General features: G+C 31.8%; 2 protein-coding genes across 3 annotated transcripts; both read left to right on the forward strand.

Moving 5' to 3' along the window:
* Positions 1–1,670: 1,670 nt before the first annotated feature.
* LOC112737603 (cytochrome b6-f complex iron-sulfur subunit, chloroplastic) lies at positions 1,671–3,477 on the forward strand. Its single transcript, XM_025787570.2, has 2 exons — positions 1,671–2,560; positions 3,208–3,477. The coding sequence occupies exons 1-2, from the start codon at positions 1,976–1,978 to the stop codon at positions 3,307–3,309; spliced, it is 687 nt and encodes a 228-aa protein (XP_025643355.1). The 5' UTR covers positions 1,671–1,975; the 3' UTR covers positions 3,310–3,477.
* Positions 3,478–4,586: 1,109 nt separating this feature from the next.
* Positions 4,587–9,216, forward strand: LOC112737604 (equilibrative nucleotide transporter 3). Of its 2 annotated transcripts, none has more exons than XM_025787571.3 (9): positions 4,587–5,217; positions 6,673–6,737; positions 6,964–7,068; positions 7,154–7,309; positions 7,400–7,649; positions 7,753–7,919; positions 8,248–8,408; positions 8,521–8,779; positions 8,858–9,216. In XM_025787571.3, exons 2-9 carry the CDS (start codon positions 6,705–6,707, stop codon positions 8,963–8,965), a joined length of 1,239 nt encoding a protein of 412 aa, XP_025643356.1. In that variant the 5' UTR covers positions 4,587–5,217; positions 6,673–6,704; the 3' UTR covers positions 8,966–9,216. The 2 variants fall into 2 exon arrangements, with proteins under 2 accessions (XP_025643356.1, XP_072069281.1); XM_072213180.1 differs by lacking the exon at positions 4,587–5,217 and adding an exon at positions 5,983–6,106.
* The last annotated feature ends 18,028 nt before the right edge of the window (positions 9,217–27,244 follow it).

Here is a 27,244-nt window from a genome sequence, read left to right on the forward strand (position 1 = left end):
GATTGAAGACACTTCAAGCACCCTTATTACCATCTCTGATTTCTACAGTCTAGACGAAAGAGATCATAAATGGTAACGAGGAAAACTTGAAATGCCTTCACGTCAACTCCAAGACAGCGGTTAGGGGTATCTGCAAGAAAAAAATATTTTATAAAAGTAGTGAAAGAGGTCGGAGATGGTGGTGAAGGTGTTTGAAATGCCTTCACGTCAATTCTAAATCGGCGGTTAGAGTATTCGCAAGAGAAAAAATATTTTATAAAAACACTTTTATTTGAAGAACATGTGAAAAAATAGAGTTGAAATTAATACATTCAAAAATATTGAGAATTTTGAATTTATATAAAAAAAATGAGAAAAAACTGGTGAAGGGACTAATTTGGTGCACGACATTCAATTTCAGGGACTAAAATGAGTCACTTAATGCAAATTGAGGGACTAATTTGGTGCATCTACAACGATGACATAATGGATGACACGTGGACGAATATTGTTGCGACACGTGGCACATACGGACACGTGGCCAAATAACATTGTGAAATGTGGCACAACCACCCACGTCAGCGTGCCATGTGTCACTGGTCACCACATCATCATACCATTACACATGGCCAAATCATGAAGTGACATGTGTCACTTACAGTCCACGTCATCATGCCATGTCATTACGTCGTTAATTGAAAATGGGTCGGGGACTAATATGATGCATAGGGATGGCAAAATTCCCCGAGACGCGGGGATCCCTGCGGGGACTGTCCCGAATGGGGATCCAATTGTGGGGAATTTTCCCCGCGGGGATGGGGATGGGGGACAAAATTCTCCCGAAGCAGGCGCGAGGACCCGAGCGGGGATCCCCGCCCCGTCCCCGCTATTCCCCGAAATTTATGAATTCCTTAAATTATCCTTAATAGTTTATTTCTCATATGTGTTTTTTAGTCATTTTTCACACACACATATATAGAAACCCAAAACTCCTAATCTTTATTTGCATAACCCTTCTTCAATTCAAAGATCCCTGAGGTTGTCCGTACTCCATCTAACCTCTCTGCAGCCACCCCCTCGTCACCCTTCTCACCGAATCGTCACACCTCACCGTGCCATCACCCTTACCGCGTCGTAATTTCTATTTGCGGCGTTCTTTTTCATAACTCTGCCGTCGTGTCCATTCTCCTCTCTGTTGCCACGTCTCTTACCTTGTCCACTGCTTTGTCCTTTGACTCGTCGTTGCGTCTCCCTATTGCGTTATTTCGAGAGAAATCACCATCGTATCATTTAGACTTTTTGTATAAAATCTTGCAGTTTTTGTATAAGATAGATACTTGCAGCTCTATTCATATGGAAATTAATAATTAGTTAGAACTATTATGTAGATGGGGAATGGGGTCCCCGCGGAGAATGGGGCCCCGTGGAGAATGGGGATGGGGAGCAATATTCCCCCACGGCGGGGAATGGGGCGGGGATGGGGAGCAAATCTGAGGGCGGGGATGGGGAGCAGGGAGGCATCCCCCGCCCCCACCCCCGCCCTGCCCCATTGACATCCCTAATGATGCACTTTTTTCAATCTCAGGAACGTAATTGGTGCAATTGAAATTTTAGGGACGATTTTAGTGCACGACGCCAATCTCAGACACCATTTTGGGGTTTAACTCCCTCGCCTGCTATTAGTATTCATTTGTTGGGTTGCTGCATGTTGTGTAACAAAAGCATATTTGGGTTTTGGGCCATTGGCCCCTTTGTTTACCAAAAAAAAAGATAAAAGAAAAGAGAGAGAGAAACCTTGACCAAAAAAAAAAGAGAGAGAGAGAGAGAAACGTGTGGCTATGGAAGAGCAAAATATGAGAATAGCGTCTTATCCAGCAGGTGTTGACTGTTGTGGTGGATGACCAATTGACCACCACTCCACACGTTCCTCATCTCCATTTCATAAATCTCCAAACAAGAAGCAACAACTGTGACGATCTCATTCTTCAACCAATCCATGGCTTCCAGCACTCTATCCCCTTCTCAATTGTGTTCAGGGAAGAGAGGGATATTTAGCCCCTCAGAAGCAGTTGTTGTGAAGAGTGCGAGGAGGCAAACGGTTGGAAATGGGAAGGGGAAGGGGAAGGGAGTGAGGATCAGATGCCAGGCTGGCAGCATTCCGGCAGATAGAGTGCCTGACATGGGGAAGAGGCAGCTCATGAATTTGCTGCTTCTTGGTGCCATCTCACTCCCCACTGCTGGTATGATTGTTCCATATGCTACTTTCTTTGCCCCTCCAGGGTCTGGATCCTCTACTGGTGGAACTGTTGCTAAGGATGCAGTTGGAAATGATGTTGTTGCTGAACTATGGCTCAAGGCTCATGGACCTGGTGACCGCACCCTAACACAAGGTTTGAAGGGAGATCCTACCTACCTTGTGGTGGAGAAAGATAGAACCCTTGCAACATATGGGATTAACGCCGTCTGCACTCACCTTGGCTGTGTTGTGCCATGGAATGCAGCTGAGAACAAGTTCATTTGCCCTTGCCATGGATCGCAGTACAATGACCAAGGAAGAGTTGTCAGAGGACCTGCCCCCCTGGTATGCAAAATCATTATAATCCTGCTTTCATTCTGCACCTAATACACCTTATTATTTTCAATCATCTTCCTTGCTTCTATCAATGTAAAAATTGGAAACCAATTAGGGAGGTCTTAAGCTTGTCCCTTTTGTTAACTAAGTCAAACCAAGTTGGTCTAATATAAAAATTCAGTTATGGCTAGCATTATTCCAAGTCTTATTGTTTAACTTGGTTAGTCTTGGTTCATAAAAAAACTTAGATGTGCTGCATTACTTGTAGGGGGTGGATTCAGGTTAGGCTTGCATGGCTGCTAATTAGTTTAAGTTTACCTTGTAACCTTTATTGGTATAAACTTATTAGCCTAACTTATTGTTAAAGCCTGGCTTGGCAAGAAGCTTGTGTTGTAGCTTGTAATTCAAGGAAACTTATATAGGCTAATAAGTTCACCTTGTAAGCTGGTTCTATATTGAAAATGCTAGGCCGAACACAGGCCGGTTACAAGCCCTCAACAAACCACCTGACCTATTTGTCACCGGAGGCAGATGTTGACTTAAATATTAAAATCCAACTTTTTGTGATTGATTTCTTCACCAACCTAGTAGAGTATCCAGTTTGGTGCTTAATGGTACAGTATTTAATGTTTTGATCGTTGTTGATGAATGGACAGTCTCTGGCACTAGCACATTGTGATGTAGATACTGGCAAGGTGGTGTTTGTTCCTTGGGTCGAAACAGATTTCAGAACCGGTGATGCTCCATGGTGGGCTTAATTTATTAAAGTGATTAGTTTGTCTTCTATTATATGTATTTATTTTTGTGAAAGCAAACATTTTGTCACGTATTTTATTCATGGGGACATTATATGATCAAATTATTATTTTGTGAACTGAACTATTGAAATTTGTGTAATAAAATTCATAGCAAGCAAGTTTGTATAATGTGCCAATGGATGTAGATAGTAATGAAAATAAATAAATAATACAAAGCAACAAAACTAAAGTAAAATCTTTATTAATATAGATAGTTATACATTAGAGGATTTGGTTATTACAGTAAATTGTTGGTGCAACTTGCTGGGGGATTTATACTTTTATAGCTCCTTCAACAGCAGTTGAATTGACATATTTCTATTTTTATCGATGCCAAAGGCCAAATCCCTATATTCAGCTTCAGTACTTATACTGACTTTTCTTTGCTTGACACACTTCCAAAGTTGGAGAAAATAAGGTTGTGTCAAATTAGTTTTAGTAGCTCCTTCTAAAATAACCTGAACCCAAGAACCCAAATGGAATAAACTGGTTTTTGGTACATAGTGGACAAATACTTTTGGCAGCTCAAACACTAAGTTCTTGATGAAACAGGAAAATAATGTGCGATCTTTTCTCACCTATCAGAAAAAAGAAAAAATACAATTAACTATCTTGTTTTTAAGGTGAAACTCACAGATGCAACAACCCATGTTATAAGGGCAAGATCTTTTATCACTTTCTGTGTTGTGTAGATTATTTTTGACAGGGAGGTACTAAGTTGATTTCTTGATACATCTGGATCACTCAATCACCCTTCTCGTTTGTTGTAGAGATTGCTTGAAATCGAAGTGGAACCTTACATGGTACCAAACTACCAATAGCTGGTTCTTGAGATTCATGTCTCTCATTCTTGCAAATTCATCAATTGGTACTAAGAGTATACTGGTTTTGATTTCAGACAAACTCAAAGAGGACAATTTCACGACATGCAGACTCAAATTAAAATTATAAAATAACTTATACAAATAACTTAAAATTTAAAAAGCATCAGTCTAAGTAAATAGTAAGTTATAATTTATAAATAAAATTTTAAAAATTTTTAATGACATCACTCAAACAAATAAACTCTCAAACTTAATGTATGAGTGCCAGTAAAAAATCTTTTCATTTGGATTATTATTACTATGAATATAAAGATAAAGATTACTATAAAGATAAAAATAAAGATAAAGATTTGTATTACTATAAAGATAAAGATACCGATAAAGATTTACAATACCGGTAAAAATAAAGATAAAGATTTGTATTATTATAAAGATAAAAATAAAGATAAAAATAAAGATTTACAATGCCAGTAAAATAATTCTGAATTTTTTTTTTGTCTTTCTCTTAATTTTGTTTTTCTTCCCATATTTAAATTTATTTTTATTTTGAATAATCATCAACTTTGCATACTGAAATTAAAAAATATTTAAATGAATTATATACTAAAGTTTATGCAATATAATTAGCTACTAATAATTATTTAACTAACATTTCTGTTTTTTTTTTGCATCATTAAAAATTAAAAAATAAGTATAAAAAATTAATTTTTAATTAGCTAACGTTAACTAATTTATTTCTTTTTTTTTTTTTGTGACTAACTAATTTGTTTGTTTGAAAACTTAGGGTTAGAGTTTAAAGTTTAAAATTCGAATTTAAAATTTAGTGTTCAAAATTCAGAATAAAAAACTTTTAAAAAATTAATTGAAATGTAAAATTTGAACTCTAAAAAGATAAAATTAAAAGATATCTTTTAAAATATTTTAAAATCAAAATTACCATTGAGTGCTTTAGTTCTAATGTATAAATAAATAACCATAACCAGAGGATCCATTGTATCTGACTATCTGTGCTCTCAAGTCTCAACTAGGATCATATAGCACACCAGTAAGTAACATCACCTACCTGCTTTTTCCTTTCAATTGATTCCTTCTTTTTTTGCATATCTCAATGTTATGGTTATTTATTAATTGTTCACTTGTATGCCTATGGATTCCCAACAATATCTTCTTTCTTATCAATTTAACGTAAGCATAGTTGAATGCATGGTGATAAGATTATGTTTGAGTAAGACTTCAATTAGCTAGGTATGATAATTGATAACAACGTGGCCATTGTGACTTTAATTTCTCGACTTTTACACTGTTCATCATCAACCGTTATATACATTTAGTCTTTTAGAATTTAGACTAATGATGAATGATAAATTAATTGCCTCGTTGATTTAATTAGTTCAATTTTTTTTAGACACAATGTGTTATGTGTCAAAAGGTTGATAATGCAGTCACAAAAAAAAAAAGGTTGATAATGCAATCAAAGAGAAATAAGAATGAGTGGTTATGGGTTGATAATGTGTTTCTCATATTTTTTAATTTCTGAGAAATTTATTTATCAATCATGTTTTCAAATTAATTTTATCAATTATATAAACATATATAACTGACAAAATTAATTTTAATCAAATCCTAATCTTTTCAAATTAATTATAAAAAAATCCTAATCTTGGATTTGAGATTTTTCTTTAGTTCCTCCCCCTTCTTTTTTTTTTCGCGTTGCTTTGACTTTTGTTTCCATAAAAATGTCAACGCATACCGGGAAAAAAGGTTGAAAAACGGATGAATCGGTTTGTTGCGTCCACAAAATCCAGAAAGGTTTGCGTTGGAACTTAGAAGTGAGTTATCTGTGTGTGAACAAAGCATTATCCTTAATACAGCAAGGGAATAAACAAATCAATCCAATGCAATACAAAATACACTGATCATAACAAAATAAACTCGTACGGTTTGTTTTATTTAAATTCCTTTCTTTCTTTCTTTCTTTCTTTCTTTCTCTTCTTCATACTTCATTCTTATATTAATTATTTGTTTATAATTTGCATTTCACAAAACAACTGGGATTCCATTAAAACGCATTGTGCCAGCAATATCGTTGTATGCTTTTAATTGATTATTGATTTTATACTGCAAATTTTGTCACTATGGCAGTGAATTCTAAGAGTTTATCTAAAGCGTATTGTTATCTAAGATTTTAAAGAAGGTAACTATGCATGTGTGGTTATAACTTACAATAAAGCCATCTCAAAAATTCTAAAAGTGAAGTGTTATGGATGTGGCAGAATATTGATATTGCTGTGTTGGTGATCATAACTATCATCGTTTGACTTACGCTACTATAACGAATATTTGGACTATTATTCATTCATTTATGTCTAATGTTATTATTAATGGTTATCCTTGTTTGTTTCTTCAATTCTTCCCCTGCTTGTGTGGTTTAAATTTGAACCCATAGTTGCTGCTCCATATTCTTATCTTTATTGAGATTTCAATTACTTGTTTCGTTCAGAGCTACGTTAAAAGGAAGTATCCGAGGCAGCCATGGCTACCGCAGATCCTCCAACGAGACTTCAGGTTTTTTTTTTTTTTTATTCTCATATTTTCTTTTGAAATTAAGGTCTGAGTGAGTCGGTTTAGTGTTTGGCAAAGGAAATTGATACAGTCTAACCTAATAACTACATTAGTGACTGTTGAAGTCACACGGAAACAACTCAAACCGTTGCTCTAAGTTAATAAAGAATCTATTATTTGGTACCAAAGAAATTAAACATGCATTGTTCATTATTGGCATGATCAACAGGGGAAGTATACAGCAATAGCAGTATGTTGGCTTCTTGGAAATGGATGTCTTTTTGCATGGAACAGTATGCTTACAATAGTAGATTACTACGGTATCTTGTTTCCGGTAATTTATCAGTATTCTGACGATTCAATTGTTGTGTTGTTCAATCCAGAGTAATTTTGATCTCATTTTTTCCTTTCTTGTGCAGAGATACCACCCCTCAAGAGTTCTTACTCTTGTATACCAGCCATTTGCAGTTGGAACGATTGCAACACTTGCCTACAACGAAGAAAGAATAAACACAAGATTTCGGAACCTATTTGGATACATTCTTTTCTTCGCAGCCACTCTTTTGGTGTTAGTTGTAAGTCTTGATCATTATAGTCTGTGAACTTTCCTTACACTCTAATTCATCAGAAGTCAGAACATGATTTTTGCTTTATGTCTTTTGTAGATAGATTTAGCAACATCTGGTAGAGGAGGAATTGGAACTTTCATTGGTATATGTGCAGTAAGTGGTGCATTTGGAATAGCAGATGCTCATGTCCAAGGTGGAATGGTGGGAGACCTTTCATATATGCATCCTGAATTGCTTCAGTCTTTCCTTGCTGGTGGAGCAGCATCAGGTGCATTAACTTCTGCTTTGAGGTTAGTTACAAAAGCTGCATTTGAGAACTCCAAAGATGGTCTTCGCAAAGGAGCACGTAAGTTCCAACTAACATAACTTCTCTGGAACATAAAAATTTAGTTAAACTACTAATCACTGATCATGCTTTCTTTCTTTTTTATTGATCATTTGATTTGCAGTTCTGTTCTTTGCCATAACAACATTCTTTGAGCTTCTTTGTGTCATTCTCTATGCATTTGTGTTTCCCAAAGTACCAATTGTGAAGTATTACCGATCAAAGGCAGCATCAGAAGGAGCAAAAACTGTTTCAGCTGATCTTGCAGCCGCTGGCATCCAGACCTCATCTGTACTCCACTTTTTCTTTTCTTTTCTTTTCTTTTCAATTCCAACATGGTTTTCTAATCCTTAATCATTTTCTATCAAGTGACTCATCATGTTTTTTGGGATTATATAGTGTACTTTTGTCAATATCAGAGATTTAATTGTATAATTAGAATTTCAAAGGCTATTTTAGTACACGCAACCACATTTCAAGGATCTTAGAGCTTAACTCCATTACATTACCATGAATTGCTTTCATAGAACTCCATTCTTTGTTTTTCCCTATGTATTCATAGAAGTTACTAAACTTTTCATGATTCGGTTTATGCGATAAGATTTTTTTTCTCTTTTAGGAAAATGAAGATGTAAAGAAACAAGAGCGGAAAGGAAAGAAGCAATTGTTAATGGAGAACATTGATTATGCAATTGATTTGTTCCTCATATATTCTCTCACACTGTCTATCTTCCCTGGATTCTTGTCAGAAGACACTGGAAAACATAGTTTGGGAGCTTGGTATGTACATGAAAATAAACACAGTAATATCATTCATCAAATGAGGTAATGTATCTTATGTTATAAATACAGATATTATCTAACATATTCTCCAATGCTATTATTGTTTCAGGTATGCTCTTGTTTTGATTGCCATGTACAATGTGTGTGACTTAATCGGAAGATACATTCCCCTAGTGAAATGCATTAAAATGGAGTCTCGAAAGTTGCTCACAACAACAATAGTTGGTCGTATCTTACTTATACCGGCATTTTATTTCACTGCAAAGTATGGTGACCAAGGTTGGATGATGTTGTTGACATCTTTTTTGGGATTATCAAATGGTTATCTCACTGTCTGTGTTCTTACTAGTGCACCCAAAGGTTACAAGGTAAGTTTGAAACAAATTTGACACAACATAATTCAGGATAATTTTATTAATATTGATTGATTTATTTTGATTTTGTAGGGACCAGAGCAAAATGCCTTGGGAAACATATTGGTGTCGTTTCTTCTTGCAGGCATTTTTGCTGGTGTAACACTTGATTGGTTGTGGTTAATAGGTAAAGGGTGGTGAGATCTTCACTAAGCCAACTAGGGGAATTGTCAATCCATTATTAATTTATTAAATAGGACTCATTTTTTTTTATATTTTTAGCATCAGGCATGACTAAGATTGGTTTTTTTAATTTATTATTTTAGAGTTAGAGTAAATATTTTTGCATAGTTATCTAGTAATTTTTAATTGCGTCATCATGAGTTATTTTATTGGTTGAATATGGAAACTAAATTAAGTTTCATTCTAAAATAAGTGTTGGCTGCTTCTAATTTTGTTTATCTTTGCTTTAGAATTTTAATTTGGTGTTGCTTTCTTCTCAATAGTATTGCTGTTACTTCAAAAAAAATTTCACCTTTTTTTTTTTTTTAAAAAATGGTACCAAGTTATTTGGTAAAACATAGAATAATTACTTTCAATGAGTACATAAGTTATGGGAGTGGATTCTCTCCGTGGGAAAAAATTGGATGGTATCTAGTGTAAAATTTCACCATTCATTACTCTCTCTCCTATTTAATTTTGGTCCCACTTATAAAATTAAAGGTGAGAGATCACACTTTATTCTCTCAAATATTAAAAAAAAAATAAAAATGATCCATTTCCCATAAGTTATTAACCGGTTTTAGGAATCGGATAGAATTGGCTGATTATTTAATTAATCGAAAATCGATCATTAAATTAGTTTAATTCAAAATAAAATTTGTTTAACAATAAATCAATCAAAAATAAAAAATAGCATATTTTTTTATGATGAACTAATTTAAAATAATAAATTATAAAAAAATTATATATTTTATATATAAATATATTATTTTATTATATCTAATTTAATTTTAATTAAATTTTTAAACTGTTAAACTTTTAATTTTATCAGTCTAATAATTTCGGAACTTTAGTTATTAGGCCAATGTCATCACGAGAAAGAGAACCATAAAACATTTTGTGGAGAGGCTTGCAGAGCGACATCTAGCTGGGTTATGGCCTCAATTTTTTTATTAATTATTTAGTAAGATGTCATTTCTCATTATTTATTATTTTTTTATATAATTTTTTTTATTCTACTTAAAAAATATAAGATGAAAAATTATATTTTACTAAATAATAAAAAAATTAAAATTTATTAAATAAAGTAAGAGATCGCGAATTCGAATTTTTTTATTTTCGGTAAAAAAAGTTAAAAGAATTTATTCTCACATGGTCTCCAAGCAATTATCACAAGCATGAATTTACTTCATTTGTTGTTTTCTTTCAAATTTGTTATTATTATTTATTTGCACATAAATGAGGTCATTAGACAACTAGAAGAAAACATATTTGTAATGTAGTTTAAATCAATTTAAAAGATAAAAGAAATCGATATAATTTATTATATTTTAGATTGTAATAATTTGATTTATTTCTAAATCTAATTCAATTTAATTCAAATGATTATGATATCTTTTATTTATACTGTCTAACTATCATTTTATAACTATTTTATTTGCATAACAAAAATGTGTTATTTATCTTGGTTATATGTTAAATGAGATAAATAATAAAATAAAAATAAATAATTTTAAAATAGTATAAATACGAAATTTATTTTTTTAAGAAAAAAAAACCTCCATTCGTGATGAGACTTTGCTGGGTTTGGTTTTTCATTTTCTGGACTCGATGGTAGTCTTGTAGGGTTTTGTTACAGTGTGTTCGATTTCTATGAACGAATAGTTTTTTTTTTTTTTTTGGATGGGAACGAACAGTGTTTATAATGGGTTTACTTCTAAAATTTTCTAATGTTTTTTCTTTGTATATGCTTTTTTCTTTGGCCTTTGGCCCCTTATTGTGGGTTATTCTCAATCTGAAGTTTGATTACCAAATGGGAATTTTGCTGCAAAGCTCTTAAGGCGATTATGCTTAGTTGCTTATGAAGATTGAAGAACATAAACGCCCCGTTGACAGTAACTGCCTCAATGGCAACCTATCTGCCACTTATATAGGATTTTTATTTTTTAGTGTTTTATCACACAAGTTTTTTGGTATTGTTTTAATATGTGATCCTTTTTCACTCGATTTTATTGGTGAAATGTTTTTGACTGCCCAAAAAATATACGTGAAATTAATTTAAGAATGAAAAAAAAAATATATTATTACTGTTATTATTATTATTAGTGTTAGGGCTATGCTACATATCCAAGTATTTTTTCATCCAAGTTTTATCCGATTAGATTCAACACTAACAAAAATCACTTTTATTAAAAGAGCGTCATTACACGCGTTTTATCTTCTCTTCTCCCGCGATTCTTCTTCTTCTTCTTTCAAATACACGCATACATTATCTTCTTCTTTTAAATTCATGCATACCTCCTCCTCCTTCTTTTTCTTCACGCACGTAAATTCTTCTTCTGCTTTTCCTCCTCCTCCTCCTCCTCCTCCTCCTCCTCCTCTTTCATTATCGTCATCACCAACAACACCAACATTTTGCTAATGGATTATTTTTTCAATGAAATTGAATGGAATGCAATTGCTAAATTGAATGGATGCAGGTGTTTTGAATTAAATTGAATTGAATTGAATTGATATTCTCTAAATTGTAGACACAGGTGTTTTGAAATTTGATTTTATATAATGGATAATGTTCCGTTCATTAAGTACTATACAATTGTTTCACCTTATTAACGTGTTCGGTGACACAGGTGTTTTGAATTTGATTTTATATAATGGATAATATTACGTTCATTTAGTACTATACAATTGTTTCACCTTAATAACGTGTTCGGTTCATTATACAGAAAGCTGTTTTGAATTTGATTTTATATAATGGAAAATGTTCCGTTCATTTAGTATTATACAATTGTTTCGCCATAATAACGTGTTCGGTTCATTATGCAAAAAGCTGTTGTGAATGTGATTTTATATAATAGATAATGTTCCTTCATTTAGAACTATACAATTGTTTCACCTTAATAACATGTTCGGTTCATTATAAATTGAATTGAATTGAATGGATAATCTCTAATTGGAGGAGAAGATAGAGGAGGAGAATAAGAAGAAAAGAAGAAAAATCTTCGTGTGCAAATTTGATAGAAGAAGAAGAAGAAAGAGGAGGAGAAGAAGAAGGGAAGAAGAAAAACCTGCGCGAATTTAGAAGAAGAAGAAGATAAAGCTCCACATCCAAGCAAAATTCTTATTCAAGTCTATTCAAGTTATTGTAACAACTTTTTAAATCACGCGCTCCTTCTCCTTCTCTTTTTTCTTCTCCATTTCTTTCTCCTTCTCCTTCTCCTCTTCCTCCTCCTTGTATTTCTTCTTCTTCTTCTTCTTCTTCTTCTTCTTCTTCTTCTTCTTCTAAATTCACGCAAGTTCTTCTTCTTCCCTTCTTCTTCTTCTTCTTCTTCTTTTAAATTTGCACACGCGAATTTTTCTTCTTTTCTTCTTCTTCTCCTCCTCTATCTTCTCCTCCAATTAGAGATTATCCATTCAATTCAATTCAATTCAGAACACTTGCGTCAATTCAATTCAATTCAATTCATAATGAACCGAACATGTTATTAAGGTGAAACAATTGTATAGTACTAAATGAACGGAGCATTATCTATTATATAAAATCAAATTCAAAACAGTTTTTTTGCATAATAAACCGAACACGTTATTATGGTGAAACAATTGTATAATACTAAATGAACGGAACATTATCCATTATATAAAATCAAATTCAAAACACCTTTCTGCATAATGAACCGAACACGTTATTAAGATGAAACAATTGTATAGTACTAAATGAACGGAATATTATCCATTATATAAAATTAAATTCAAAACATCTGTGTCTACAATTTAGAGATTATCAATTCAATTCAATTCAATTCAAAACACCTGCATCCATTGAATTTAATTCAATTCAATTTAGTAATTGCATTCCATTCAATTTGATTGAAAAAATAATCCATTAGCAAAATATTGGTATTGTTGGTGATGACGATAATAAAATAGGAGAGGAGGAGGAGGAGGAGGAGGAGGAGGAGGAGGAGGAGGAGGAGGAGGAGGATGAGAAGAAGAATTTACGTGCGCGAAGAAAAAGAAGGAGGATGAGGAGGAGGAGATATGCGTGAATTTAAAAGAAGAATAAGATGATGTATGCGTGTATTTGAAAGAAAAAAAAGAAGAATCGCGGGAGAGGAGAAGAAGATAAAGCGCATGTAATAACGCTCTTTTAATGAAAGTGATTTTTGTTGGCGTTGGATCTACTTGGATAAAAAAATACTTGAATATGTAACATAGCCCCTATTATTAATATTGTTAGCACGATTTTTATTATTATTATTTTCATTATTATTTCGCATTTTTATTGTTTTTACAAAATTAATTTTATTTCTTTTTTCAATATATTATTTACTTTTTAATTTATTAATTAAGTATTTTTTATCATTTTAATATTGTCGTAACCTTATCGATATCATTATTTTTTTTGAAAATAAAATCACTAAAAAATTAAGGACCTTTAAAATACTAAATTATAAAAGTACATAATAAATATATATCTATTTTATTGAAAAATAAACAGTTAAAAAATTAATGGTTATAATATTATTTTGATAAAAAAAAGTGAATATAAAGTAAAATATGTTAGTTATTTATAAAATATAAATTATATTTAAATATTATAAATATTTATCTTTGTCTTTATTTTTTGAAAGTGTTAGTTCATAATATTAATTTGATTGAAAAGACTTTTATTTTTGTACAAATAATAAAAAAATAAAAAAATAAATTAGCTTATTTTTTTGTGACTATTCACGTAGTAAATATAAATAAATAATAATTATTTTTATATTTAGGATTTATCCATGATTAAATTTTAAAAATTATGAAAAATATGAGATTTTTTTATATTTATAAATATTTTAAAAATAAAAAATTTAAATTGTTTAATAAGTATTTTTAAGATACTTTTAAGTTTTAAATAACATTTATAGAATAATATTACTAAAAACCATTTTTTTAATGTCCAAAATTGTTATTTTATTTTTTTATTTTTTTAAATTTTATTCTCTTTACTATTAGATTTGAGTTGAGAAGTTTAAAAAAAATATATGTTTTATTATTTTTTTTACCAAAAATATGAGACTCGAACCCGCAACCTCTTAATTGAGTATGAAAAGACTATGCCATTTGAGCTATTACTCATTCGTTATATGTTTTATTGTTTATTATTGATATTTTATGTTAATTTTATCTTTTTCATTCTAATCCCAATATGATCCGTTAAATTAATATACTATTATACATCCAAATCTGAAAAAATATGCTATATGTGGATCAAATTTTGCCACAACAAATAATACTTTTTATTTCATGTTGTTGTCGATTTAATTTTTTTTTCTTTATTTATTTTTGCTAACAGCATATATGAGTGTCCAATTTTATTTAGATAACTATAATGTCATTTTCAAGCATGCTATTGTCATTTACATTCAAATAGTAAAAAAATAAATTTTATCATTTCACCACTTTAACTACTTATACATGTATAAAAAATGACATTATGGTATATAAAATATGATAAAGATTTTCAGTAAATTGTTTTTCTATTAGCTATCACGTTTGTTTTTTTTATTTGCTATTATTATTAAATTCTTTTTTTTTTCGCATAAACTCCAGGAGTTAATTTTCATTTATTATGACTGTTATTGACATACACCATCTGCACAAAAGTATTGGATAATATTTGCTGTTAAATTAGACTTGTCAAAATTATTAAAGTAAAATAAAATTAAGGATTAATTACCAAAAACACTCTTAAATTATTCAAACGCTAATAAAAATACATCTGAATTTTACTATTAATAAAAATGTCTTTAGATAATTTAAAAACATAATAATAATACACAACAGTAAATATATATTTTCATAAAATGTCTTAGAGAATGAATTTTGATATGATTTTTTACAAACATAATTAAAAAAAAATGAGATATTAGTATTCTTAAAATTTGGTAAATTTTTTTCTAAATATGTATTTTTTTGTGAATTTTTAAAAGTATTATTAGTTATTAATAAAAAATATATACTCAACGAAAAATCACCAAAATTTATGTATAATAATATCTTATTTTTATAATTATGCTTGAAAAAAATTGCATCTAAATTTAATCTCTAAGATATTTTTTAAAAATATATATTTACTGTATATTGTTGTTATATTTTTAAATTATTTGAAAACATTTTTGTCGATAATAAAATTCGAATATATTTTTGGTCAATATTTAAATAATTTAGAAGCATTTTTTGTGGCTAACCCTAAAATTAAAAGAAAGATAAGTCTTTAGTTCAACCATTACAATGAGAACACATTAGTTTAATAGCCTCAATTGTCTTGAGCTACAAGAGCAACAACTTGCTTTCCAATAATAGCCTCATTGATTTCGCAACAATCAACCACTTCTAATCCGCAAAAAGGTGCTACGCAAGGAAGCCTCCACACGTCAGGAAATTACTTCAGAAAATTAGGATAATCAGTTATATTCATCCCAACAAATGGAACTTCACCAATTAGCTTTTCTATTTCAGTCATGAGGGAGTAATCCTTAGACTCAAGAGAAGAGTTTTTTTGTCTTTTTTACAGTTAGTTCGAGAAGATCTCTTATCGCCAGCGAAAGCATTTTCAATTCTGAAAACATCATCATCATTTAGAGCATCATCAGCACACATAGCTAGATTTGGTGGTGATGTGAGGAAGAAGGAAAAGATAAGAATTTAATAATTATTAAAATAATGTAAAATAAATTGTAAATTTTTTTTTAATAATTCTTAATTTTTAAAATGTTCATTGATTTAAAAAAATTTATGGCTTCGTTATTATGTTGAGTTTATTGATAGATTTATGCTTACTTTGATTTTTGTTTGTCTTGACATTTTATATTTAGTTTTTTTGTATTTAGATGAGATTATAATATTATATTTAATGTAATATTTTTAATTTAGATGCTATTTTTTTTAAAAAGATAGGAAGACTCTTCTTAAGTGAGTATGGAGAGACCATACCATTTGAGTTATAACTTATTAATAATTTAGATGATATTTTAAAATTTATATTAGATTATAATTATATTTTATTATATTTATTTATATCTTTTTTATTATTTTATTATAAAACGGTTATTCTGATTAAACCACAGTTAACTCGTTTGAATTAATAAATCAATAAACTCATAGTTAGAGCGATTTGATGACCAACTCAATTTTTTAAACTTTAATATTTTGTAACAAATTTTTTTAATACAAAAACTGAATTTGTTATGAAAGTGATAACAAATTTTATCCTGTGAGACATTTTTCGTAATATAATATAATTTTTTTATCACGAAATTTTGTTATAAAATATAACTCGATTTTATAACATTTTTCATTCGTTTAGTTAAAAAGTACAATATTTATTTTGTAACAATATTTTTAATGCAAACACAATTTCTCAAATTATATTTTTTAATCAATTGATATATTAATTAATTTATTGAATAAGTCAACATTTATATAATATATAATAACATAAATAATTTAAACGTCTTTCATTTAATTTAGATTGTTTTAAAGCAAAATAGCATTAAAGTTAGTTCTACAAGTTCAACCACAATACAAAAATTTTATATAAATTAATGTCTTCATGAATTAAAATATTCTTGAGTCTTTTAACTAGTATGTTGTCATTATTTTAATACTCCTGTAAATATGAAAAATCAAACCAAAAATTAAAAACAAAAGATAATACTAATTAAAATTATAACATTAACTATCCACCAATCAATCACTCAATTCAACGCCAAAATAAATTTAAATATCAGAAAACTTATCATATATTAATATGATTCTAAAGACAATCTCAAATAGTCAAGGTATATATAAGTATGAATCTCTCATAGGAAGATAAAAAATAAACAAAAAACCAAAAATAGACCCAGATTCTCATGATTAAGCCCTCCACAATTATCATATTATGAAAGAATGAGTAGCAATTATAGATTACAACATAACTTTCGAGTTCTTTTGATGTTTTGGTATTGTTTAATACTAACAATTAAATTAAAGAAGATCTAATGAATCAAATAAAAATTTCATAAAAATTGAATTGAATTGAATTAAAAAAATGACAAATACATAAATCATATATGACTCAAAGGGACCATGCTCTTTTAAATGTCAAATTGTAGGAGATTTTCATTGGAAACAAGACAAGTATCTTTCAATAAGCTAGAAAAGACTCATACACTCATTAACAAATCATAGGCATGATAAATTTTAATCATCTCTAATATATACAAGGGGGGTAATCTCCAGACTCATATTTGGTTTACAATCATTGCAAATAAATAAACATAATGTAGTGTAGTAATCTCATTTAATTCGGAACAAAATTAGCAATTTAATTTGGGAGAAATTCACAAATGACAACAACTTGTGTATAAATATAAAGTTTAAATTCTAAATCAATGAATCATAAACCCTAATTACCTAAATCAGAATGACTGAATGCTATTTTATATGTTGAAATTTTAAAACAACAACACTACTTACCTTTTAAATGATGCAAAATTGATGAACACATCAGCAGTAAGATGAGTAGTATAAACTGCTTCAATATTGCAACAAAATAAAATTAAAAGAGATAATAAAACAACAAAATTAAAAGAATTTCACTTACCAAACTTTAGAAATATACCCAAAAAATTTGAAACCAAATAATTAGAACCAAAATCATAACCAAAAACAAATTTAGAAAGAAAACTGTAAGGAAGTAACAATCAAAAACACCAAAAATTCAAAAAACTTAAAATAAACAGAAGCTTTTATATATTCTGAAATTTAACAAAAGAGGGAAATGGAGATGGAATTTCAAAACGCGATAGAGATGGCTAAACAATGGTAGAAGGGAGGCTGAACAATGACAGAACGGAGCCTGAACAAAAGTTCGAACATGCGACAGAACATACGTTGAGCAGAGGTTGGAAGACAACGGCTGGAAAAGTGGCAAAAGCACGACGATGAATTAACAACAAAATAGAGGCGGAAGCTCGGCAAAACGGGAGCGGAAGCACGACAAACAATGACCGAACAGATGCTTGCGACGATGCCAGAGTCGTGTAGACGCGGCGAACTAGACTTGACGGCGCCTTCCCTTCCTTCCTCCCTTCTTCTTCCTTGACCCTCATTCACTCTCTCGTCTGTTTTCTTCTTTCTTCGTGAGTGAGGGGGAAAGAGTTAGGTGAGTGTGTGTGCGGGTGAGTGAGAGATGGTGAGAGATGAGTTGGTTAGTAAAATTAGGGTTAGGGTTAGCTATAAGGAATAAGGGTAATACAAGAATTTGCAGAAAGTTAGAGAGTAGAATAGTAATTGAAAATTAAATATAATATATTAAAACTATTTTTTTTGTGTGTCTATTAAAACTACTTTAAGAACACTATTTATTTATCAACTTACTAATTGATTTCAGATAAGTACTTTAATGTAAAATTAGAGATAATCTAATTAGTTTTTTGTTAGTTCCTAAAATTTAACTACAAATTTTAACTTTTTCCATTAAATTATCAAAATTTTGTTATTTTTTAATTGCTAAAACTTTAAATTTTAAATAAGAAAATACCCAATTATTATGAAATTTATATGAGTTCAAAATAATTTTAAACTCCGACTTTGCTAGGTAGACAACCGAGAATCTAAATAATGTAAACAATGGGTTGTACTTTCGGCCTACAGAAGGTGAAAACAAAATCAGTCCATCACAAATTGCCCTCCCGAAAATTCTACTTTCACCTTTTACACTTTACCATTCACCTTCTAACTCTTTTACCACCGCATACCTCTCCCCAAACCCTCTCTGCGCTGTCGGTTCCTTCCTCGCTAGCCAGCTTCAGCGCCCCGAGCTTTTTTTTCCATTAAGCCATCGATTTAAAATGAAAATAACCATCAATATACCTAGCAAAATAAACATATGTCAAATTTTATTATATCTACTTAAATCAAATTTAAATTAAATAAACATCCACTTTAGAATAAAAAATAACCATCTACATAGCTAACAAAATGAACATCCAGCAAATTTCAATATACTTAATTAAATCCAATCCAAATGTAATAAACATCCACTTTAGAATGAAAATAATCATCCACATACTTATTTTCATTCTAATTCGTAAAGTAAATAACAATTCAAAAAGAGAAGAGGACATGAACAGCAAACATCTATCACCATCAGCATCACCCGCCATTCTCATTTTTCTATAAGAAAGAAAGAAAGAGTTTTGTTTTGTTATTCCCAAAGGAAAAGAAATGGCTACCTTTTTTGTGGCGTAGTTTTTGCTTTGAGTACTACTTATAATTATTCATGCACATATCATATTTCCTAAGTTCGTTATAATCCCACACCAACCCATGTTATTAACCACAATTGTATGTGTTTTTGATGATTTCTTCTCTTAAATGTTTTCTCGCTTTTCACATCGCAGAAGAACTTCGTCTATAAGAGACAAATGGCGGCTTCGATGTGATACAAACGGCGGCGTCGGCACGGGCTGCAGGCTGCTATTGCATATGAATGGAGCGATGAGGAACGACGACATTCTGCTACGTCTGAATGGCTGTCTCCGACAACGACAGCAAGTTGTGATGGGGTACTAGAGAAGAACTATGTGGGCTATGCTGCAAACGTCGAAAATGAAGTTATGGTGAGATTGGGAGTAACCGTATATAGTGTGAATGTATTTAGATATTAATTCTAATTTTTAACATTTTAAAATATGTTGATAATTATTTAATTAATTAAAAATCTAAATTTTAAATTTAAATATATGTTTTTTTTAAATAATTGTTCACAATAATACACATTGTTATACTTTCTTTGACACCATAAATATGCATTAGAAGTTCTACGAATGGCTTGCATAGATGAGGCCAATCCCTTACCAACTCCAATGGTGACCTCACTTAAACTGCACAAGAATGATTTTGAATTGTACGTTCCATGACCCAAAGCTTTACCGTTCCATGATTCAGTGGTTGGAGCGCTTTAGTATCTTAATTCTTACCGTGATACGTCCCGATATATATCTCTTACTTTGTGAATAGAGAGTATCACAGTTCATGCACAACCCCACATTGAATCAATGGAATAAAGCTGTGTGGAATGATAAGTCATGGTTTAATTTTTTCTCGCTGTACTGACTATAGACTTTTGGATTTTGGTGATGCAGATTGGACTAGCGACTTTGATGATAGACACTCAATTACGGGCTATTGTGTGTATCTAGGGACGAATCTTGTGTAGTGAAAGAGTCATAAGCTAGCAGAGGAAAAAATTAGTCATAGTAGCACTAAAGCGGAATATCGTGCATTAACATTTGTTCAATCAGAGCTAATCTCTATTCAACTATTATTGCATGAACTTGGAGTGCCACAACGAGTAGCCCCAATCATATATTGTGACAATCAAACTGCATGTATGTTGTAAGACCCATAATTTTAGAAAAATATTATTATGAGTTAATTTTAATTTATATATTCATTAAATATTTTATTTTTAGAAATTATTTTATTAAAATAATTAAATTAAGTTTTGATAATTAAATTAAAAATTTTACTTAATCTTATAATATTAAATAATTTTCTATATTTAAATTATAGAACTTAATAGTTGTAAAAAAATAAGAATTTTATATAATTTAGTTTGAATAATTGAGATTTTAGAATTTAATATGTTAATTTTTATAAACAAAGAAAATTAATTATAATATCTTTAATTTTAAATTAGACTACTTGATTTAAAAGAAAATTAGCAAAAGTGATGACCAAATAATATTTTTAAATTAATTTTAAAGAATTAAATTAGATTTTTATTTAATACTCTATATCCTAATTTAATTAAAATTACCAAATTTCAATTTACCCAAAATCCCTAATTCCTAATCCTAAATTCCCAAATTAATTTAGAAAACCCTAACTCTTTTACCCTAACCCCTCACCGCCACTCCCACTGACCCAGCCCCAATCCCTTCAGAAAGAAAGAAAATCGAAAAGGGAGAAAGAGAGAGAATCAGTGAAGGAGAAGAGATAGGGAGGGGAGGGGGACTGTCCGCCGCCACTACCGCCGTCCTAAAACACGTCGTCGCCGTCGTTGCAGAGAGGAGGACGAGGTACCGCCGTGCTTTTTGCCGCCGCTGTCGAGCAGACCGTTCAAGAGGAGAGAGCGCCGCGAGCCAGGGACGACGCGAGGAAGAGGGGGAGCCGTCGTGCTCTGCCACTGCCAGCTTCGTCGCGTCCTGCGCCGCCAAGGGTCCCGTTCTTGTTAGATCCGTCATCGTCCAGCCGTTGCTGCGAGCTTGCTGCCGTCGAGAAGAGAGTGAAGCCATCGCGATCGTTGTTGCACTCTACTGCTGCCGCGTCTCACCAAGCCGCCGCTGGAAGAAGAGGGCTCGCCAGTTCTGCCTTTGCTTCTAGTTTCTAGAATCTGAGAAGACACCACCGCCGCTGCTGGAGTTGTTGTTGTTGCTCTAGCCTTGCTCTAGATCCATTCTGAGCCGTAACCATCGCTGTTAGGCTGATACTGAGGCCTTCCACTGCCACCAGAGCTGCTCAGAACCACCACTGTGGCTGCCATGGAAACAGAACAGGTACCGAAATCTGACAACGCCACTGTCGCCATTAAGATCCACCATCGGTAAGGGGTTTTGAGTTTGGTTTACCTTCGTTTGAGATTCTAGAAACCTTATTGTCTCTGTGTGTTGGTTTCAGTCACCGTCGAGCAGAGCCGCCGTGGAGAACTGTCGCCGCCACCGGAGCTGCCACTACTCTGTTCTCGTGCTTATTTGTAAGTTCAGTAAGCTGTTCCTCATCCCAAACCTCTATAGTTGCTATTATGTTATATGTTTTTAAGGTTTTTGCAACGTTAATGCTTTAGGATTGGGTTTCGATTCTTGTATGTTGAGATTAGAGTTGCTATGATTGCGGCAGTCGTGGATTGCGCGCCAAGAGAAAAGGGTTTCGTTGACAATGTTTGGGTTTTGGGTTTGGATTGTCGAGGTAGGTGCACTTTTCTTAAACTTGTTTTACTTCTCAGAGTTGTTATAAATCGATATTAATGCGTAAAATACATTTTTTTGTGATTTCGTAAGTCTTATGAATTGAATTGAATTGTTTTGGATGAATGAGATTACTAGTTTGGTTGATAGATTGATCGATTGAGAAAGTTCGATATTTTGATTAGTTGATTGATGTTGTTAAAGTGGTTTTCCTTGAATTATTGGAGGAGATTTGTTATTGGCATTTAGTTTAATTTTGAAAATGGTTTGATTTTAGAAAAGATCTAATATTGAGATTTGATTTGATATTGAACCCGACTTGATATCGGAATCTGATTTTAAAACAAATTTGGAAAGGACTTAATATTGAAAACAGTTTGTTTATTGATAATAATTGAGGAATGCTAGGGGGCCAGCAACTTTTGTGATTTGTAGCCATCAAATAGCCATCAATGATGGTTTTAATGGTGTGAGATTGGTGTGAAATTTCATCCAATGGCTCACTTTTTTTTGCTGGTTACATGCTGGCCAAAATTTAACAAAGTTGCTGGCCCTCTAAAATTTTTCATAATAATTTACTATTTTGGAAATGGTTCAAACAGGGTTTGAGGAATAGTTTGGTTTGAAGCTGTTTGAGAAGACCGAGAATTCTTAATTATTGATTGATGTTGTTGAATGAAGTTGGTTTAAATTGTGATTTATAGGATTGGTTGATTAAATTCTCAATTTTGTAATATCCTTGGATTGGGTATTGTTGTTGTGATAATGGTTATTGGAAGTGATTTGAATGATTAACAGGCGTTTGGTTTGGTTTGGTTGGGACCCAAAAAGGGTGGCAGAATCCGAGTTTTAGAGGAGATGCTGTCGAAAATTTTATAAAATTAGAAGTTTCGTTTGAAGTAATTATTTTAAAAGATTTAGTTTTAAACATTATATGGTTTAAGATTAATTTATTTATCAAAGAAAGAATTATGTTTTGGATTGTGATTCTTAATGAACGGAATGGAGAGAAGGATGATGAGGATTTTCTTTGAAATATGATTTTTGAATGAACTTGGAAATGAGATGTGGATTGATGAATGATGATGATGTTGAGAATGATTTAGATATTGATGAATGTTGAATGAATTATTCATATGGCTTATGAATTTGAATTATCTGAGACACGAGTTTCCCTGGGTAGACGCAGTAGCTTCCCACCACTTGTTCCAGGTTGAGACCCGATACTCTGTTGATCCTACAACGTAAGGGTGACCAGGCACTTATAAATTCCCGGGAATGGTACCCCCATTGAGCGATTTGATATATATATATATATATATATGAGAAAAAGCTATGCATAGACTCATGGGGATGCGTGTCGGGGGACAGTCTAAGGTTTTTGGACTTGTCTGGTTGGCTGGATAACTGACATATGAGCTCATTAGCTATAGGACAGGCATGCATCATATGCATTTGCATGCTTTTCTTGGGTTTGAATTCTGTTTTGGTTTGCCTAATTGTTAAACTGTTATTAACTGCTACCTGAACTATTTGCTGTAACTGCTATCTAAACGGCTAAACCTGTGTTTTTCTTGTCTGATTTGCTTGTGTTTGTCCTGGTATGCTACATTTGAGAATGGACTTTGGTACTGAATTAACGTGGTTGGTTTTTGATTAAGATTTTCTTATAAGAAAAGAAAGGTTTTGGATTTTTTGAAAGGTTAAACCTTGTTTCTTTGAAAAGGTTTTGAACGATTAGCTATTGGTTTTTAAAAGATTCATAAGGCAATGATAATCACTGAGTTTGAAAACTGTTTTCTTATTAAATATCTTCTTATGACAATTCTGAAACTTCGTGGTGAGACCGTGTGGTTGGGTTCTCACTCCCCTACAGCTTTACCTTTTCAAGAATCGGAGGAAGGAGCATTATGGAGAGTTATACCGCGTATTGGTTTATATGATGTTGTGTTAATGAGATAATTTTTTCTTCCCTCGTCTTTCTTATTACAGTTTTGTAAGAGGGATAGGGGTTGTATGTTTTATATGTATATTATGTTATAAGCTATTATGTAAGAAGTCTTGCATATAAACCTATGCCTATTTTTTTTTTTACGTAAAGTATTTATTTCCAGTTTTCAATAAAGTCAGTGATACGGTGTCGAGTCAAAGGCTCCTATTTTAATATTAAATATATGAAGTTAGTCATAATACTTCTTGCTATCAGAGTAGCGCAGTCGAAAGCGTTACATTCTGATAGTGAGGGTGTTACACTATGGTATCAGAGCGGTCCTTCTTGTAGAGCCTGAGAAATGGACCGACTATGCTTCAATTGCATACTCTGAGAGTCTGTCATGTAGTAGGTCTTGTTTGAATAACGAGAATTAGAGTTTTATGCACATGACGGTCTATTGATTAATGCCATTAGTCTTGAATTGCATAATTCCTGGTATTAAGTTTGGCCGACTTCACACTAGTGAATTATGTATATGTAAGCACTAATGGGTTATCATAGACGATATGCGAGTCATAGATAACACGAGTCACGGGTTTTGGGAACGTTAGAAACTAAGTTTTAGAGATTAGTTCCGTTTCGACGTATAATCTTTATTCGTGCTTGACATTATCTTTTTCTTTATCAATTGTATTGGAATCTCTAGTTCTTGATTTCTTTCTTAAAATGTGTTTTGGATATTTTTCTACCATATCTTCTCATTCATATATATCCTTGCTTGATTATGTTCCTAATTATTGCTTGAATCTTTAAGGAACATTCAATCTTGACACTGTTCATAAATTTAGAATTTGTTGATTTGATCTCGAAGTAGTTTTGGTGCAACGCATAATCCTTGATTCCTAAATCATTTAAAATCTTAAGAGTCGCGATTCGTAGTAAACTAATTATGCGATTTAGTTCTCCTGTTTTGTGTTCTGCAACTATTATGTGTCCTGCTCGGATTACAATCTTTGGTTTTGTGTTTCTTCGTAAAAATGATAAAAACTGAATTTGTTTTGATAAAATGTATCAATTCTAGTAGTTTTCTTCTACAACTCTTATCTTGGAATCTCTTTTGAAAATAGTTCTATTTTGATTTTTTTTCTGTTTGATTCTGATTGTAACCATTATTTTAATTCTGAATACGACAACCTTTGATTTTATAAGTTCTTTCCTACAAAAAAAATGAATAATTTTTTTATAGAGTTAAAACATGCTTCTATCTAAAAGTACTACTTAGTCTTTATTTATCTTTACAAGAATACTTTTCCTTAGATTTTCTCATTTGAACATAATTTGATCCTTTTGCAACATTATTCGAATATATATATATATATATATATATATATATATATATATATATATATATATATATATATATATATATATATATATATATATACTTGATTATGTATCTACGAACTTTTCAAACTTCCTAAAGCAAGATTTCTGCTTTTATTCCAGTTAATTTTTGATGAGTTTGGAAAACTCTAAACTAAATTGATGATGATCAAACATTATTAACAGCAAAATTATTAAGCTAATCTTGATTGATATGTTAATTAAATTAATTTTGCTGTGCAGGTTTTATTGGGCCGAAAAATAAGTGAAATACAGCAAGCCCAAAGAAAGCTTTCCTATGTGTTCAATGCTTGATCCAAAAATCCATCAGGAAAGCAAATGTTACTATTGGGCCAGAATTTAAATAGTATCACTAAGCCCAATTAGTTTGAAGGAATCAAAATTTTATTGGGTCAGATTAAGCTTTATTGCTACCAAGCCCAATTTGAATTTTGATGAATGTTTCCATGCATGATCCGAATCAAATATTCATCAAGAAAGCAAATGTTATCATTTGGGCCAGATTAAATCTTAATGTTACCAAGCCCAAAGCTATTTTTGATGAAAGTTTCCAAGCTTGGTCCGAAACCAAGGTTAAATGAAAGCTAAATGGCTTCATGCTTTCCAACGGATTCCATCTCTTTGTTAAGAATGGATTTCAAATTTTAATATGTTAGCATTGGAAACATGAGAGAGAACTTGACTTTGATTTGATGGGAATCATTATGATTAATGCTGTACGCTACTCAAAGTAAGGGAAGTAAAAAGCAATCTATCAACTTGTTTCATTTTCACTTAATTGCTTTTACTTTAATTTCACATTCTCTCTCATCTCTTTCTTCTTCTTTCTTCGGTCCTTGTCCAGGAAATAATGGAAAAAATGTTCTTCAACCAACAGAAGGAAGAAGCTGCATGCATCAAGACCATCAAGCTAATGATGGCAAGAAAACATACTAAAATAAAAATGAGCTGTGGCTAAGATACTTACCAAATGTGGTCAGATTTGGTGAGGTTATCTTGAGCTTTCCATGCTCAAAAAGGAAGAAGAAGATCTCGGCCAGCAAGGGAGATTCTTGAAGCGTGGCTTGTCTTTGATTCTGCTCAACCACCACATAGAGTAGCTAGAGTGGCGAAGTGATGGTTGAAGGCAGAGATTGAAGCAGATGAAGTCATCATCATCATGAAGCATCAAGGGCCAGAATTTCATCTTGGAGAGCAAGCCAAGGATGGAGAGCTCGGATTGATGAAGGGTGATGATCAAGAAAGGACTAGAGGTAATTGCATGTTGGGTTTTGCATGGTTATCTCTTCTCTCTCTATGTGGCCGAACCGGTTTTGTTGAAGGAGGAAGAAGTTGGTTCGGTTTTGGCTTCAATAAGTGGAGGCTCCCCTCTTCTATAATAAGGGTGGACAGCCACTGTTTGAAGCAAGGAGAAAATTTGAGAGTGCAAGGCACAGTGTTCTCAGAGCTACCTAAGCTTACATATTTTCTTCTCCTTCAATGTATTCTGTTTAGTATTTTTCTGTTTAATTTTGTCATGTCTTGAGTCTCATGGAAAAAGGCAAACAAGTGAGGTTTGTAATGAAAAAGCCATAGAGCGGAAAAAGGCAGAGAGTGCAAAATTAAAAGAAAAAGCCATAGATGTCTTAGAGTTCCTTTGTTCATCTATGTTGTGTTTCATGATTCTGTGGGAATCCCCTTGTAAGTTGGGTTAGCACTTTACAAGTTGTAATCAGATTGATTATAGTGAAATTCCATCATGTTTGTGATGGAGACTGGATGTAGGCTGCACTGCACTTAGCAGCTGAACCAGGATATATCTGGGTGTAATCTTTCTTCTCTTCAACTCCATTTCTGTTTTCTACTGCACAGGAGCAAAAAAAACCAAAATGTCTCGTGCCAAGTGACAAGACAAAAGAAAAAGTCTCGTGGCAAGTGACG

Source organism: Arachis hypogaea, chromosome 13 (assembly GCF_003086295.3).
Source record: "Arachis hypogaea cultivar Tifrunner chromosome 13, arahy.Tifrunner.gnm2.J5K5, whole genome shotgun sequence".
Lineage (NCBI taxonomy): Eukaryota > Viridiplantae > Streptophyta > Magnoliopsida > Fabales > Fabaceae > Arachis > Arachis hypogaea.